General features: G+C 39.3%; 1 protein-coding gene across 5 annotated transcripts in view; it reads right to left on the bottom strand.

Annotated features, from left to right (window-relative positions):
• The window catches only part of coro2ba (coronin, actin binding protein, 2Ba), an 89,137-nt gene that overhangs the window by 21,713 nt on the left and 48,252 nt on the right, over positions 1-19,172 (bottom strand). For 4 of the 5 annotated variants that reach the window (XM_036584223.1, XM_036584219.1, XM_036584221.1 and 1 more), the window contains one exon: positions 13,564-13,764. In XM_036584223.1, the coding sequence (XP_036440116.1) occupies positions 13,564-13,764 (201 nt within the window). Of the gene's footprint in view, positions 1-13,563; positions 13,765-18,187; positions 18,450-19,172 lie in introns of those variants that run through there. The other variant, XM_036584220.1, reaches the window with a different exon arrangement.

Below are 19,172 nucleotides of genomic sequence, written 5' to 3'. Positions count from 1 at the left end.
GGACCATTCTCAGCACAACATAACATGGTGTTGTGCAGTGGAGCAATCTAAACAAGCCTTTCATCCCCCTCTCTCTTACTCATCATCACTCCATCATCCTGTAAGACATTCCATCAATCATAGAGAGATAGAGCGATAGAAAGAAAGAAGACATAAAGAGAGATAGAGACAGAAAGATAGTGAGAATGAAAGAGAAAGAAAGAGTGTGAGAAAAGAAGAGAGAATAACAGACAGTGAAAGAAGGAGAAAAAGAGAGAAAGAGAAAGGATACAGAAAGAGAGAGAGAGAGATGCAAAGAGAAAGACAGAAAGAGAGGACAGAGAAAGAGAATGAGAGAGAGACAGAGTGAAAGAAAAAGAATGGGAGCGTGAGAAAGGATATGGGGACAGACAATGTGAGAGAAAGGCAGAAAAGAGAGAAAGAAAGAGTGAGTGTGAGGGAAATAACAAAGAAAGAGAAGAAGAGGACAGTGAAAGGAAAAGAGAAAGGAGAAATATAGAGAAAGTACAAAGAAAAAGTAAACAGCATGAGAGAGAGAGAGAGAGAGAGAGAGAGAAAGAAGAGAAAGAGAGGGAGAGATATAGACAGAGAGAACAAGGAGAGACCGAGAAAGGGAAATAGAGAGAAAAAGTACAGCGTGTGTGTGTGTGTGTGTGTGTGTGACAGAGAGAGAGAGAGGTGACACAGATGTGTTGGCCGTACACCAGTTCGTCCTCTGCTGTTTCGCTCGAGTGAACACCAGACACACTCTTCATCCTGACGGCCGTCAGTGGCTCACAGTCACACACACACAGTTTGGATGCTAATGAATTCAGTTAACAGCCATTATTGTGAGTCGTACAAAGGACTGTGAGGAAAATCTGGGTGATTATAATAATTACAGTGTCACTGGAAAGAGTCTAGACTGCTGGATGGAGAGCAGCGCCAAAAACTCTGTCTGCCGAGGACGATGTCTTCACAGAGACTGTATTTTAAGAGTGAAGCACTTCCTTTGCTTTAACGCAGCCCAACACCATTGACCTATTCATGCTTCGCCCACAAATGTGTTGTTATGTAGCAACTGTTGTGAAGTTAGACAAGCTTTACAGAATGAGCAAGAACCCCATTCAACCTAATGAGAAATTACCGCACACTTTGCCTGCGTTACGCTTCTGAGCTGGACTGCAGCTTGTTGCAGCCAATTGAAACCAGGCAGGTTGGAAATGATAATGAAAATGCTGATGCATGCTGATACATGACAAAGAGCTACATTTTAACCAATAGCAGAGCTTCAGTGGATGCCTAACAGCCGAGACCAACTATGCAGGCAAGCCTAATTAACAATATAGTAATATTATTTGTAAAATAGTAAAATATTAGTTTATGATGATTAAACACATTATGTACAGTTTCTGTCTATTTCAGCTTGCTCTTTGCAGCAGGGTATGCTAAACTAGCAAAGCCATTAGCTTAGTCAGGCTTCCATGCTAGAACCTATATACTGAAAAGGCAACTCCACCTTTATATCTAACGATGTGACGTTTCACACTCACACAAAATAAGTACTTAGTTACTCCCTTTGGCAGATATCCGAGCTTGCAAAGACTTATTGTTTGCTCTGGAACTGACATCAGCTGACAGTTCTACTATCTAACCAGTCCTAACAAGTCAATCAAGGCCTAACAATTAAAGTGGAATTCCACCAATTTTCCAAACATTTTTGCATAATTCAATTATTGAAATGGCAACAAAGTCATTCAGAGTGGTTTGATACAAAAGGTACCATTCCAGAGAAACTAGCTATCTCTGAATCTTTACAATGGTGGTGATAGGAACCAGAGGCCCTTACAGCCATTTACTATCCAAAATGACCAGTGACCCTATATGTCTTTGGAGTTTTTACATGTAACATTGAAATGGGAAAATAGCATCAAAAAAAAATAATAAATAAAAAAGGGAGTTTTCTTTAGGGACTATTTTGTCTTACAACCCCCCTGCACGTACCTCTCCACCATGGATAGATAAAGAAAAGACACATCTAAAAACATTCACCAAGCAGTGTTAAGAATAATTTTCTTTTTAAAACCCACTTATGCAGTTTTCACGAAGATTCCGACATTCACCAATGTTTTCTTATTTGGGATTTGTTCTTCGGTAAGAACAGAATATACACACTAAGAGGGCAAAGGAGTGAACAGTTCTGCGGTTCAAGAACACGTTATGAATCTGAGACTTCTTCTTAGGATCTTTCTCAAGAACACATTTAAGAAAAAACCTAGGAAGATATTGGTGAATGAGGCCCACTGTCTTGGACATTAGACAGTTTTTTATGAGGAGGCTTTTAAGACATTAAGTGCTTCAGATGTCTGCTTCCTAGCACTACTGTGAACAACTCTGATTCTGCAAGTTTCTTGAGAGTGGAGCATTTCACACCCAAACACTCTGAATGACTGTAATGATTAAAAAACATTTTACAAGTTTCAAATGTCCTTGTTACACCTAGAACAGCCAAAAAGTGTTCATGTGACTTGCTGTTAGCTTAGTGCTAACAAACTCCTTTTTTTTTCGGATTTTAACCCAATTATCTCCCCAATTTAGTTGTTGCCAATTCCACCTGCTAGTTAGGACTCCCCCAGTCATACGATACCATCAACGCTAGGAGGGCGAAGGCTAACACAGGCTTCATCCGAGACCTGTGAAGCCAGCTGCCGCTTCTTTTCGAACTGCTGCTCACGCAACGTCATTGGATAGGCTAACACGCTTGGAGGAAAGATCTGTTACATCTGTTACGTCAGCTAACAGACGCCTGTGCTGACTAGCATGCGTTAGGTGATGGGGTGAAAAGGAGGGGCCATCCTACCCACCCAGAGGGAGCGAGGCCAATTGTGCTCTCTTGGACTCCCGGCTACAGCTGGCTGTAGCATCACCAGGGATCGAACTCCTGATGATAGGGCCAACGCTTAGACGGTTGCACCACTTGAGAGCCCCACAAACTACTTTTTTTAAAGCTTGACCAACCGTCCAAAAGTTACTATGAAAATATATTTGTGGGTGAAGTTAGTACAGAGTTATTTTTCAATCAATGCCACTTCTCTCCCCTCCAAAAATGCCTCCAAACAGGGGGCAGAGAGAAATGCTCCTAAAAAAATAATACAGTAGAAAGAGGAGATGCTCCATGCTCTAAAAGGCTGCACACATACCTATACATGCACAGAGAATAAGGTGCTGGTATTGTCTAGAACTGGCCCTGCAATGGACTGGCGACTTGTCCAGGGCTTATCCTGCCTTCCGCCCAAAAACAGTCTCCAGCCCCCCACCGCAACCCAGAAGTATAAGCAGTTTAGAAAATGTGTGTGTGTGTGTGTGTGTTTAGAACTGCTGTATTGCAGTAATTGCATACTTAAGTCTTTGGTCAACATGTAACATTTCCAAGTCTTTATTTGGAAAATTTGTATAATAACTTTTATTGTTCACCTGTAATTTAAGACTCCACCAAAACTATTTTGTAGGTTTTACAACTTTTGTGGAAAATACAAAGACCAAACATTGTCCAAATACATATAATGCTCTAGCAGTGCTGTTAGGAGCAGTGCGCCCACAAACTGTCCTGACTCATAACAGCACAATATTCCTGATTCTGAATGTCCACTGCTTTATAAGTCTGCTGAGAAAGCAAAGGTAGAATCACTCTTTGAAGCAGAGTTACCAGTGATAAACCAGTGATATCTTGTTAGTTTAATTCTGTAATATGTAAGATTTTTCTGTTAAAGTTGAAAGATGTTGCAATACTTAAAAGAAAAAAAACATGATTAAAATATGATGTCCATTTACTGCTGTGAGTCACCCTGTAAAGCCTGAAACAGTCATCTGAAAGTTTGGTTGTGTCGGGTTGGACCACATTTTACCTCTGGACCACATTTTACCTCTCTACATAGTAATGTCACACACACAGGTTAAATAAAGAGGGTCTGGCTAAATGTTTAAATGCGAAATTAACATTATACTTATAAAGATACGATGACAACAATAGTAGATCATTGACTTACATCCTTTTGTCTGAGTTCTCTTTATACTCTTTCAACATGAATCAGGTTCATCTGCTTGGGGAAGGGGTCCGAAACACATCCAGTGTTACAAAATGTTCTACCGCATTTCCACCAGAGAGGTCTCCAAATCCTCAAAATGTACATAATGTACCTTTAGGTAGAAGAATTTGTCCTTGTCATGGTCCCATGGCTTACCCATGAGCCTCATTGATGCACTTACATTGCTTAAATGAGCATTACGAATTGTTTAAACCACACGTGTCAGACTCCAGTCCTCGCAGACCAAAACACTGCAGACTTCAGCACACTGCCTTATTAAACACACCTAATTCAGCTCATCAGCCAATTAGCAAGGTTTTCATGAACTGAATGAACGTTCACTGCAAACATGTCTTGGCTGACTAACTACATCTAGGGAAAACTATACGAATTAGATTTTCACCAAACTATTGCTTTAGTACTTTATGTATTAAACTTAAAACTTTCTGGAACAGACATTTCCGCTTGAACGTAATTGACTTTCACACTGTTTTGGTAATTAGTGCTAATATCTCCTTATAACACCTAGAAAACCAGACAGACACGCATGTCCATAAAGCCTTCTCAAATGCAGGACAGGGTTGTAAGCAGGATGCAAGCAGGAGGCTGGAAAGTGTGTGTCACACTTTCTACTAATTAACACTCTGCCTCATTCCTCCCAGGCAGAGCAGTCGGAGTGAGACTCACAGTAGCACACTATGGTGGACCATCACTGAGTGGTCTAAAACTCCTTGTGGAGATCCATGAGAGTGACTGGAGAATCAGACAGTAAAATTTCCTGAGCCTGCTGAATGCCATTTGGGGTAAAATGGGTGTCAGCGTGGTAGGAAATGCTCAAGGTTGATTACGTCTTGGCACCTGGATGTGGTCTGGACTGGCTGGTAGTCTCCTGTCAGCATTTCCAGATGGCCCGAGTGTGTGTGTGTGTGGGTGTGGGTGTGTTTGTGCGTCATATTGGGCACACGATTTTTTATGATGCCAGTAAACTTTTTTTACTAACATTAACTCTGGAGTTTTCTTCACCAACATGATCCTGGCTTGTGCCATAAAACCACACTGTTTAAAACCAAAAAGGCTGAACTTATAATCATCAACTTCAGAATTTAATGAATTTTTCACTCAATATATATATATACATATATATATTGTTCCGAGAACACCAGAAGCTTGTTTGCTTGAGAAGTATGTCTTGATCTTGATGAATTTCTTCCTAATCAAACATTATCCAGAGCATACTGCAGGATGTATTAGAATGTATTTATACTTATTAGCATTCCTGATGCCTTCAACCAAAAACTCTCAAATTCTTAACACTAGATGTTGTTATACATCTCTAAATGTGCACTGATCCTTCATGGTGCTTGTCTGATAGTTGTAGCCATAACTTGAACAGTCTTCACTACTTCAAAGGTCTATATACTGCCCTCTGTTCTGAGATTTAGACTCAACAGTCCATTTAGGGCATACTCTACATCCCAGATGTCCAGTTTTGGTGTTCTAGTGCAATTCTTTGGTCTATTTCCTTTTCACAGTTAGGGTTCTTGACAGCTACACATCCTTTCAGACGCATAGCACTAAGTTTTCTTCTCACAGTGGAAGGATGAACAGAAACACCTGTGGACTTTTTCAGGTCTCAAACAAGAGTGGAGCTTGATTTTCTCTCAAAGATAAAAGCACTGTTTATCTGATGATGTCAGTTTTAGTGGTCTACCAGAGTCCCATTTGCTCTATATCTTTTAATGCTTTTTTGAACTTCAGTTTTGGAAACTCATTTTTCACTTATTTTCCTTTGACTTTCCCCTTCCTTATGCAAGTGGATTTTCCTGTATGAAATATCTCTTGAAAAATAAATAACTTGTACTCAGTGGCAGTTTTGACTGGAAATGAAATAAATGAAGGGTGGTCGCTGATTTTTGCACAGCATAAAAACAGCTGTATAAGCAAAAAACACATCTATGTGTGCCATCCACCTGGCGAGTCAAGGAGAAGACCAAAATTTCTGACAGTTAAGCTATTACTTGTGACATCATCATGAAAACCACACAGTTCTTTTTTTGTATTTTCTTCTCTCCTTTCTCTCTTGGCCTTAAGATGATAGTTACCATTCCAATGCAGTTTCCATTCCATAATCCCAGACCTTCTGTCACACATGGGACACCATTCAGCAGTCCTCAGTTCAGAAGCTATATTAATCCCATGTGTCTGTTTCTCTCTGAGACAATGTGCAGTCACTGATTCAGGGACAGCTGCAGAGCTGTTGACCATCTGATAACTGTCTAGGAAACTATTCAGCTATTCAGTCTCAAATATACAGCCTGCGTGTGAAAATAAGCTCCTGCTTTGCAGATATGCCAGACATTTTCATGGTCTTTATAAATTGGATAGGTACCACTGGATCTGATTTTGTTATTGGAGTGTTGACAAAAGGCACCTCAGTTTCCAAGATACATCATTAATAACCTTAATCCAGAATAGCAGAAGAGCCTGTGGAAAATCCTTATGCAAACTTAAAAGGTATGGGCCTGATTTACTAATTAACATGCATCTCTTCAGCCTTCATACCTTTTTAATTCCAAAAAACGTTTATTACTTAAAGTTAACTTATAACTTAGAGTTCATAAATTTATTTACTTGCTTAACAAAGGTTTAAAAATTGCAAATATTACTTGTTATTCGTTTCCTGCTTGTGTGGTTTCTCAGATAAGTTACACCAATGACCTGCCCATGCTCCGCACACATACGCATTCTTTCTCATTTGTTGTGATGTTGTACAAGCAGAACAAAATGCTGGCAACAATTCCATTCAATTTAACTGGAGAACATGAGAATATGTAGTGCATAATTCAGGTTTTGTAAAAATATATTTTTAGAAATAGACTTTAGAGAATTTCAAATGATTCATATTGTATGTTTGTGAAAGTTCAAATTGTTAGGCTAGATTGTGTGCAGAAATTGAGCTAATGTTAGTATGGTGGTAAATTTGTCAATTTTAATCTGTCTAATTCAGATTAGCTACAAGAACCACTCCAGTTTAGGGCTATCACAATACCAGAAGTTTGACTTTGATACTGATGCCAAATGTAGGATCACAATGTTCAGAAACAAAACGATACTTTGGCATGAAGTTAAACCCAATAAACACCAAACAAACATTTTTACTGGACTGATGACTGAAAAGTGTTCAGATTATAACAGTTTAAGGGGAATTCCACACACTTTTCAAAATTTCCCTATAGTTAAATTGTTAAGATCGAAAGTGGTTTAGAGTGTTTTGATGTGAAAAGGTTCATTATAGAGAAATAATTTCTTTGTGGTGGTAAGGGGAACCACAGTCAAAATGTCTTCAATACAAATTTAGACATTTTATGTACTGTCCTGCGACCAGTGAACCAACACATGTCTTCTCTATTTTATATGTAATGTTGGAGATGGTAAAAAAAGTAGAAAATAAAAAAAGCTCTTTTTCTTTTGGGACTGTTTTGTACTGAGCCCTTAATGTGCCATTGCAAAAAAGTATATTTGCAATGACATTGTGTTCCCTTGCAATATTGTTGCTTTCCATGCAATAGCTTTGTGTGCTCTTGTAAAATTTGTGCCATTCCCTTGCACAATCATTGCCAGAGCATGCTGAATTATTGTGAGAGAATGCAAAACATTTGCAAGGGAATGCACAAATAACGTGACGGAATGTAATATCATTACCTTTTTTTTTTAGCCATGACTCCTTAGGTGCTCTGCAGTTTTGTCATTTCTTTGGGTAATATTTTGCCTTACAAGAACAAAAAAAAAAGTTCTTAAAACTTAAAACTATCGTAAAAATGTCTCAGCATTTCCTGTAGTAGCTCTCTGTGACATAGCTTATAGAGAATTTAAATGTTTCAGACATCTGGCTCCTATCCCCACTGCTTACTTGGGAAGTTTATCTAGATTGTTGCATTTCTAATGAAACCAATGTGAACTACTTTGATTACATCTTGATAGATTATGCAGAAATAAAAAAGATGGAATTTCCCTTTAAGACTGATATATGTAAATGATTTCTGTTCTGACTGGCTGCCCTTTATTGCTTCATTCAAAAAGCAGTCCAGGCCAAAACCCTCCTTCTGGGTGAATGGGTGGGGCTAATTTGCTGTAGGGTGAATCGGTGGTGTGTAAATGTGGTGAGTTTGCAACATCATAATAACAATGAATTCAAAATGCCTATAATGCAGCATAGTTTACATACAGTATGGAGTCAGAAGTGAAAAGTATGTTTTGAAACATTAACAGTGTTTGCTATATCATACTCTTATATTTTAAAAAGGGGGAAATCTGATTTCCCATGATTTGGGCTCTTTAAATAAAGAACTCACAGTCTGAGTATTGCATTGTTGTTGCATGGACCATATTGCAGCACTGGAAATGTTTTGAACTTTGGATACTTTATACATTGTTAGTTCATCACAGTACTATAGCATATAAACTGGAATCTCAGCATTATGTAGTGAATCTATGCTCCAGCTTAAATCCTTTACACTGAATGAGATTTTTACCTTCAACCTTGCAATATTTGTGAGCAGAGCATGAATAGGTCAATTACACAAATACTAATCCACAAAAGTCCATGGCTGATCAGTAATCATGCTGCTAGTTTTGCATGCAGCAAAAGGTCAAATACATATTTCAGCACAATATGTCCTCGCAGTGCAACTCCATGAATGAAGATAGAAGCAGCTTGGTTACAGTGTCACCACAAAACTGCAGTAAAATCTTTTGTCTCTGGCCCTGGACAGATCACTTAGTCAAAAAAAAATCTATCACGCTCTGCTCAGTATTCAGACTGTGTAAAGCCTGCAGAGTGCCTGCAGCATCTCAGAGAGAGAGAGAGAGAGAGAGAGAAAGAGAGAGACAGGAAGAAAGCCTGAAACACATGGAGCGAGAGAGGCAGATAAAAGGAGAAAGAGACCGGGGCTGGATAAAGCACAAAGCGAAAGATCGCTCTCACCTCCTGTGGAGAACAGAAAACTATAAGCGGAAAACAGAGGCGCTGGGGGCAGTGTTTCACTCCCCATGCCATCGTCCGGCTGAAGGCCTGAGAACTGAGCTGGGGACAGATGCCCTGCAGAATGAGCTCATTGAGGGGACAAAGGCTTGGAAGAGCCATCCTGCTGCACCACACATCAGCTATTTGACTTTGAGCACTCATCATAAAAGGGTCATTGATAGCTGCTCTGTGTTGGCTTGAGAGCATGACCGGGGCTCTGTGAGCCCACTGGGCAGTGGAGTGTGACCGGATACAGTGGTGAGGAGAAAAGACAGGGAGATGGTTGAAGAGGAAAGACAGATATCATGCTGTCGCGTATAAATGACCAGCAGCTGTCATTGACCTTTGTCTCCTTTTGTAGATGTGGATTTGAATGAGCAGTCTACAGGCTACTACTCGAGCATATATGATCACACTGGCATGCAAGTTTGGGACAAAAACAGAAAGTTCTTTTTATTTCAATTTTATTACGACTACCCCATGATCCATTATAGAAACAAAATTACTTTCTTCTCTTCTTTTTTCTTCTATTTCTTATTTTCCAATCTCGTCTTAATATAATTACACAAAACTTTCAATCTTCCCAAGAGACATTGTAGAGGCAACAGAACCAATCCTGTGCACCTTGCACTGCAGAAGACAGACAAGACTATACAAACACACAGACAAGACAGTATAAGACCAAACAAAAGCGAATGTTGTGGTACATTTTATCATGAGTGGTGCCTTCAAGACACAAAAAAGCTTTTTTTAGTGCTCCTATTTTGTCCCAATCACAACATTCTGTTTACGCATTACATATGAGCCTAAGCATGCAATTTATGCTCCATGAAATATAAAAAACACACATTTTGTGTACAAAACTGACTCACCAGGCTAAACGTGCAGTTTATGGGCGGTATGCATGGAAAAACACAAAACTGGCTTCTTTTCTTCATGTATATGAATTTGAGGGAGGACAGCACAAAATGTGGAAGGAGTGTGGGTGAAGATATTACACATGGAGCTGATTACATATTCTGATTAATTTACCTGATGCTTTTGCATTGGTTTTTAAAACTGCATAAATCTGCAATTGGGTCTCAAATGGTGGCAGCAGATACGGCAGTTAGATGGGGGCTGTAGCCTCGAACATGTGCTGAAAAAAATATTTGCCATCAGAAGAAAACTGTATAAACTCTTTAGGCCATATATATATATATATATATAACAGACGTATATATAACGTAACAGACACATCACCATTCCATATTCCACTCCACATCTCAGCACGAACCCGTAGCAACTTCAGTCTGTTAAGTGAGTGAGCAAATTAACATTAACTGCTGGTTTGACCAAAATGTCATTTGTTTGGAAATATTTTAGTCTGAAACACCAAAAAGCAAGACAGCTACTTGTAATGTGTGTAAAGCCAGCGTGGCGAGAGGTATATGTAATCCAGCACCTGCAGAGGTTTCACATGAATGAGTACCAGGAGTTCAGGTTAGCCAACAGACAAGAAGGCGCTACTAGGCAGCGACTCTTGCTGATGCTTTCCAGAAATGCAATAAACTTCCAGCACACAACTCAAAGGCTAACAGTATCTCAGAGAAGTTGCTCAACTTCATCATACGTGATGACCAACTGCAATCTGTAATGGAAAAAGTCAGAATTTGCAGCCTGTTGGAGCACTTAGAGCCCAGGAACTCAGAAACATATGCACTACAGAGTGTGGTGCGTCAGGTGAAAAAGTGCAGGGGGTCACACACCAGCAGTTCAGTTGCAGCTTCCATTACAGATATGCTTAGTGATTTGAAGATCAAACACTTTAAATACAACTTTAAACACAACACCAACAACAATAATGATAATAAAGTAAAAAAGAGATTGTATTAGAATCCGTATCGGCAGTTGTGGATCGGCCCATCCTTGCCATGACGCAGCCGCAATATGAGTGCAGTCATTTCCCAAACTCTACTTTCTTAGCCAGAGTAGAACTATAATTCCTATAAAATGTTTTGGTAAGGAAAAAATTGAATTCTTTAACATATCTACCTCATCAGCACTTTCATTTTCTGTTTTATCATTAGCTTGTTGACGGCTATTTCACTGTGCCTTCTAAACCATGTGCCTAATGAGCAAACAGTTAGTGGATGAGGCTAGGCATAGTTTGCATAATAAGCTGCAGTCTTGGTAAACTGAATGTTAAATTCAGGCAATTTGTAGGCATGTTGTGGTTGCCTCAAGGTACATTTGCGCTGTGCCTGTTCTCATATGTACACCTGGCCCAGAATGTACTCTCTTCCTCTTTCAAATGTATTTAAGAGGGGAGGGGCGGGGTGGCTAACAGGTGTGCAATTTGTGCATATAATGGGCGAAGTTATTAGAAAGAGTGGTTGATTACATATTTTGTTCAATTTATGATAGTTTAAGCAACTAGCGGCAGCTAATGTGAATATTCTCTGCATCTTAAAACCAGGCGAAAATTTGCGGTAGTGCCTCAAAGCCATCGTTTTTGGGAAACTTACCTAAAAATGTCAGTAGCCATAGCAGCTATATGGGAACACAAGCCTTGAACATGTCCTGAAAAAAATATTTATCAACAGAATGACACTATTTCAACTCCAGGCCAGTTATATGAATGTGAGAATGCTCAGTACAAAATTTGCCTTGATGTGGCTACAACATGTTCTTGCAATCCCTGTTATTGTTTCCCAAGTTCTATTTTTTGAGCCGGAGTAGAATTACACTCCTGTAAAATGTCTTTATTGGGAAAGGACTTTATTGATTCACCACTCTTTGTGTCGCTGAGCTTACATTTTCTCTTTTGTCTCAAGCTTCTTGAGGGCTCCACCGATTTCACTGTGCTTCTTTTAGCTGTGTGCCTAACATGCACAGGGCATTTAGTCGGGAGTTCTATGTGCAGTTTGTGGAATTAGCTACAGCTTTAGTGAACTGAATGTTAATTTCAGATGTACTATGAGACAATATGATGGCATCAAAGCTCATTTGGTGAATTTGCTTTGGCCTCTGCCCCAGATCCAGAGCTTTGAACCCAGGGGGGCTTAAGCTCCAGAGCTGGATGAGCCCAGCATAATCAGAGTGGAGCTCTGAGACATGAGTGTGAAACTGGTGCCACATCACTCTACTAATATTCTACATGAATTGTTTGTTGTTCGTAGCTCATTGAAATGAGCGGAGAAATTCTGTTGGAATTTCTAAACTTAAACTGTAAAGTGGAACTGCCTTGTCTAGTGATGAAGCACCATCCAATACCTTTGGAATGAACTGGATTGGCATGTGTGATGTAATCATCCATCAGTACCTGACCTCACTAATGCTCTTGTAGCTGCAATCAAATCCTCACTGAAAAGTTCCAACATCTAGTGTAAAGCTTTTCCAGAAAAGTAGAGACTGTTACTGCAGCAAAGGAGGGCAAACTTTGATTAAAATCACAAGGAAAATCAACTAGTCCAGTGAAAAGAAAAAAAAACAAAAAAACAAAAACAAAACAACTGTGATGGGACGTGATGTGATTGATCAGGTATTTCATTTCAGAGTTCATTAATAATCACATTCCTTACAGAACCAATGCTCAGATAAGGGTTGTGCATGTTTAATAAAATATAAATAATGAAGCTCTTGAAAAAATGGTAATTATTGCTTAATAAAGTAGTAGTGAGCAGCCTATTAACTGCCAGCTACTGGCTTAAGAAGACATAATAAAGGCATTACAAGAGCTTTATAATGTTCCCCTATACTGAAGAATTATTGTTGTTTAGCATTATTTGAATTTAATGCAAGTTATTATTGTGCAAGCATGTTTTGCAGAATGAAAACCCTTTACTGTTTGAAAAATCATTTACATTTTCCCCACATTTTTGTCATTCTTGACAGTAAAACAAATATAAAAATGTGGAAGCGAATATAAATGCAATTCACTGCATTACTTACTATGTAATTCAATATGTAATAACGGAATTACATTTGAATAATATAACAAAATAATAATAATAATAATAATAATAATAATAATAATAATAATGACTTCTTTTGAGTTCCAAAGATGTTAAATTTGAGTATTTTTGTAGAAGTTACTCTACAGTTTCTGCTTGTTTGTATAAGATCTGAAATGCAGGCTGTACAATGGAACGTGGCAGCCATGGACACAGGAGACCATTTCTGTTCCAAAATACTGACCCATAGAACACCTGACCCAGTGTGCATGCAGCTGCCTACTCATTTGTTTCAGTGTTACGGATGCTTGGCTGTTACTTGGTGAGTTGTGTTCAACATCCAATATAACTGACACTAAACTACAAAACTTCCCGTCTTGTAGGTCTTTGTGTGTGTAAATTCACTGTAGCTCTCTGTTTGCAGTTTAATTCCCCCCATTGTGCAACTTTTTCACTCGCCCATGGCCACAAGACAAACGGCCAGAGAGAATGCTAATGCTGGCCCAGTATTGGCACGCCACAGGGCGGTCGCTGCGGTTACCTGAGTGACCGGGATAACGATGAAGGACCCTCCTCCGGCGCTCTCAGTTACTATAGCGAGGAACTTGCTGTTGACAGCACAGAAGTGGTTGTCATGGACGTTCTTTGTGATGGGGATGCCTTCGAAGCAGTGCTCCCGGTTGGCCACTTTGCCATAAACGTTTCGAAACTTGGAGCTTCGGTAGGTCGGGCGCCATGACATCTGCAGGACACAAATAAGGAGGAGGAGGTTACACGAGGGGAACAGAGAACGCGAGGGGATCAGAGCATACTGCATCCACCACTGCACACCAAGCTGAATCCCTCAGTTATTAATATTTAGACTTGTTGTTCAGTAACTATTATAAAACCAGTTGGGCCACTATTACGAAAGTATGAGCCCACATGCCTGCTGTGGTTTACAGGGCTGAAAAATGAATGCTGGATATGTTTACATTGGCAACACATTTGCAGTACAACTGCCTGTCAAAAAAAAACACAAATGTACAAAAAGTCTTGGCCAAAAACTGTGTTAAGGCAAGTGTAGTGATGAATTAGGCCTGTAGTTTCCACAGTACTTCCTAGTGAGATAACAAGCTTTTCTTGTTAGCTACATTAGCCTCATAGTTAAGCACAAAGCTAAAGAAGTATTTTTTGATTACTAAACACCTACATTTATGGCATACACTAATAACAAGAGTGATTAATAATTGAATCATGTTATAGAGGTAGGCGAATACACCATTAGGAGTCTTGCCCATGGACTCATATTAGTATAGCATTGTGTGCTTGCACAGTCAGGAAAGCAAACCCCAGTCCCATGGAGAGCAGTGGCATTTCCACTGTTATACCCAATGCCAAATATGTCTTGACTGATCAACAGCATTTATACGATTATTATATTATTTATAATTCATATTATAGAGGCAAAAGTATATCATTCTTGCAATTGCATGTTCTCAGCATAATACATTAGACACTGCCAGTTGTTTGTTATACATGTTGTATACTTTTATTATAAGTTGAAATGAAGAAAAATCCCAAAATTTTGCAATACAAGTCCATCTCAGATACTTCATTGAACAATGTGTGATGAATGTGTGTAAGATAAAAATGGATGCTATCCATACGCTATTGTTCCTGAGACTCATGAAAAATGTGAATCTGGCAGGGTGGAATCAATCAAACGTCTAAACACAAAACCCTGCACCCCAAATCTAGCCAGTAATTACACATAATTACCCATAATTACATCCTCCCAATGCCACACAGTTTCGAGGGAGATTAGAGCTCATACTGTATATATCGAATGTATGAGTGGTGTTGCTTTGGGTGTAAAATGCGAAAAGTGATCTTTCATCCCAGTAAGCCTATCCTGTGGTCCTTTACGAGCGCTACCTAAAATGTCCAGGTTAACTGTTAGAGCACACCATGCACAACCTGGATCAGCAGTTGCCAGGCATAGAATGGAAAATCAATTCCATATAGAATTGATTCAGATCCATTTTCCAGCCTGTGGCTCATGGTGGGGCCTGCATGGCCTATGAAAATGATTGCTGTATGCTGCCATGTATTCCAAGATATAAAGAGAATATATGGTTGCTGTCAGATCAAAACCCTTTTTCTTTTTTTTCTAATTTTTGTTTTTGACATCATTTTTAAACACCAGCCAGGGTCCTATTCAAAAAGAATGGACCAATAGAGATGGCCTGATATTATAAACTGACATCTTACTAACTCAGTGGGCTCGAAGTTTTATTACACACTTCCATAACCTAAGAATAGCTCAACCAGTTTGCATTGGAGTCCTTGTAGTTACTGAATAATAAGCCTCAGTATGTAAAAAGCCTGGGATTTTAAGGGGTTAACTTACAGTAGAAGTTAAGAATATATTTTCCTTCTCCTGACAAGTTTTGGAGATTAATTATACTTGAATTATTTTGGAGATATGAGAATTTTTGCAACAGCATTGGTATCTAGGGGAGACCAGGGAGAGTTTCACAGCTCGTTTATTCCAAATGATAAAAAGGTTGGAAAATGGTCATGTAAAAAAAAAAATATGTTTTTGGTTCATAAAACTACAAAGAAGTGGACCTCAGGGGAAAAAATACAATAAAATACAAGAAGAATGAGACGGGCCCTTTAACAAAGTTTACTGCATACTACATCAAACGTTCATAAACATTACTATGTGGACATGTTTTCCGTGATACACAGCCTTCCATACCTACAGTTACACATGATCACGGTAGCATGCTGTAGAGGAGGAACAAATATGAGTATATCATCTTATAAGTTTTATAGGCACAGTACAAACAACCACTCAGCTGGAGATCCAGAAACAAAGAGTTTTACAACCCTCTCGAGTCTCCCCTAATATATTTTCGACATATTACTTTTTCTGTGATTTGCTGGATCTGTGAGCTTCAGACCAAGCCCTGCCGCTCACACAGGAAGGAGTGAGAGCTCTAGTAAACACTCACTCAAAACAAAGCCGCTGCTCGCCCCCAAAGGAAGTGTAAGTGGGATTCCGGCACTAATGAGGGTGAGACTGTGCCACTCCAAAACCACAGACGACTGGCCCAAAATCAAGATAAGAATAGCACTGTAGAGGGAGGAAGTGGTAAACCAGAGAGATTTATCACCCCTCTGATCAGTGACGCTCCACCAGGGTGACACAACTCATGACTATGAGCCCTACTGTCTTATGTGCACCACACACATGCCACCTTCTGCCTTTACTCTGCAGCAGCATGTGAGTTAATATTCTGCGCATGAGGAAGCAGATCACTTAATTTATTTTGCCGCAGAGGAGACATCAGTGGTACACACACTAATCTACAGAAAACAAGACACACTGACTCTCTTTCTCTCTGTTTGCCTCTTTTTTAGTCCAATTTTCTGTTCTGTTTCTTTAACCCCTAAAACTCCAGACATCTTGTTCTGTTATTAGCCTAATCTAGGAGGGCTATTTTAAAGAGTATGTTTTTGTGCAATTCAGTTGGTGAGATGGAAACCAAGTCATTCAGAGTGGTTTGATATGAAATAGTTTGTTGTAGAGAAAATTATCAACCCAGGTTCCTTGGTGGTGATAGGAACCAGGAGTTTTATGTTTTTATACGTAATGTCAATAATGGCACAATGGTAATTTTTGGGGACTATTTTGCCTTACAGTGCTCTGTACCTCTCTGTCATGACTGGGCAAAATCTAAAAACTATTCTAGAGAATTACTGAATTATTATTGTTATTAAATTATTCAGAATTATTTCATGCAATAACTCTGTGTGCTGTACAGTACAGTGTAGAATGTAAAATGACAACCCCTTCATTTATTTAATTTCCAGTCAAAACAACTACAGATACTAATTACAAATTCAGCATTGGAAGAAAGCAGAAAACTTATGAAAATGTAATTTCAACATTTTCAACATTAGTTTGTCCACCCGTTGCCTTTAATACAGCTTCTATTCTTGTCTGTTTTTCAAAGAAATCTGCAGGAAATTTTTCCACACTTACAACAGTTCAGTCTCAGAGGCTTGCTGCATTTTCTGCTACTCACCATCCAAGCAATCCCAAACACATTCAGTGATGATGAGGTCTGCACTCTGGGGTGGTCAGTTAATTGTTCTGAGAACACCAGCAGCTTCTTTGTTTGATTTGCAGAATTTCTTCTTTTTTTTGTCTTTTTCATCTTATTAAGGGCTTCTTGACAGCTACACATAATTTTAGTCCCATAGAGCTGAGTTGTCTTCTCACAGTGGAAGGATAGACAGAAATGGCTGTGGATTTTTTCATATCTGAAGTGAGAGTGGAAAATTCTCTCAAAGATGAAAGTTGTTAGTACTGTTTCTTTGAGGGTGACTCTTCATCTTTTAATGATTTTTTGAACTGTAGTTTTGAAAACTTCTCAGAAATCACTCTAGAAACATAAATAATCATTGTATTTAATAGCAGTATGTAATAAATGAAGGGTACTTTCTTACTTTTGAACAGTACTGTAGCTTTTAGAGGCATTTAATGCTTCAGACGTCTGGTTCCTATCACCATCACTGTGAAAAATGCTGACTTGGCAAGTTAGTCTAGAATGGTGCTTTTCACAATAAACCACCCTGAATGAGTTTGTTTATATCTTAACAATTTAATCGTACAAAACGTATAAAAACTGGTGAAACGATCTATTAACTACTATTACCTGCACACACTATGTAGTTTTTAGACTAAGAAGTCCTCCGGAAGTGTGAGCTCATATACAAGTCCTTAGAGTTTAAAGGCTCATTTAAGTGTGTGTGTGCACATATAAGTCCACGTGAATGTGAACTGTCCCAAAGAAAGAGCAGAATGTCTGCCTGTTTATTAATTAATGATTAACGGCCGAGGAGGCCCTGGGCTGTGGAGAAGCATGCTATTGAGCTCAGCTCACAAGGACGTTCATTCATGTGATATCACACGCACATTCACACAAAGACCCTTCCTCACACACAGGAACCCCAATCGCCACATATCATGCTTATGCTAGCTTGAGCCTTCTTCACTTAGCCTGCTACACTGCAGGGTCAGAAACTGAAAGAAAATCTCCACCACAAGCATTACAGACTTAACCAATCCCTTCATTCCCACTGTATAACAAAAGGGCACAGTTCCTTACCTTCCAGCTGCGTGGCTTGGTCAGCTACTGTCTGAAGCTGCTTCTGAAACCAGCCTGTATCCTTTCTGCCTTTCAATGACCATCCACTTAGTTGGCCTATTGCTTCTCACTGACATCTGTTTCCCTCTTCCTCTTTCCTCCTAGACTTCTCCTCCTGCTCCCTCCTTCCATCCCTCCCTTCCTCTCTCTCCTTCCTCCCTCCCTCTATTCCTGAGGAGACAGCCCCAGTCTCAGTACTGCAGTAGCAGTACTAGTCTAACAGCAGAATCTCTCTCTCCCTTCTCTGTCTCCCCCCCTTTCTCTCTCTCTCTCTCTCTCCCTCTCTCTCTCTTTGCCTGACTTTTACTGTATTTCTGTTTTCTCTGTCAATCCTCTGCTTGCCTTTAAATGAGGCTGTATTGATTATTGATTATTTTGACAAACCAGGCTAGAGGTTAGGCCAACAAATAAAAATAAAAATGAACTTAAGCAAACTATAACAAGCCATGCAAAGTGTTAGGAAAATTGCTAATTTACTGAGAAGGTACAATCATGTGAAAAAGTCAGAGACCGCCCTTGTTTGTTTAATTTCCAGACAAAATGGCCATTAAAGTATTCTTTTTTAGGAGATATTTCCAAGGATATTAGATATTCTTTGCACAAGGAAGGAAAGAATCAAAGGAAAATAACAAGACCTGGTACATCACTAAAACTGTCACCATCAGATAAACAGTACTGAAAGTTTACAACCAGCTTCTAAGACTAAACTTTGGAGTGTGAAAAAGATGCTGACTCCTTTGCAAAACTGAATGTAAGTCTCAGGGGAAAATCAGGCTCCACTCTTGATTCAGATCTGAAAAAAATCTGCAGGTGTTTCTGTCCATCCTTCCACTGTGAGAGGACTCAACACGATGAGTCTCAAAGGATGTGTAGCTGTCAAGAAGCTTTTAAGGAAATAGACAAACAAGATGAAAATGTGCAAATCAAACAAAGAAGCTGCCGCTGT

This window comes from Colossoma macropomum, unplaced genomic scaffold (assembly GCF_904425465.1).
Source record: "Colossoma macropomum unplaced genomic scaffold, Colossoma_macropomum, whole genome shotgun sequence".
Classification (NCBI taxonomy): domain Eukaryota; kingdom Metazoa; phylum Chordata; class Actinopteri; order Characiformes; family Serrasalmidae; genus Colossoma; species Colossoma macropomum.
This window is presented reverse-complemented; position numbering and strand designations above follow the sequence as displayed.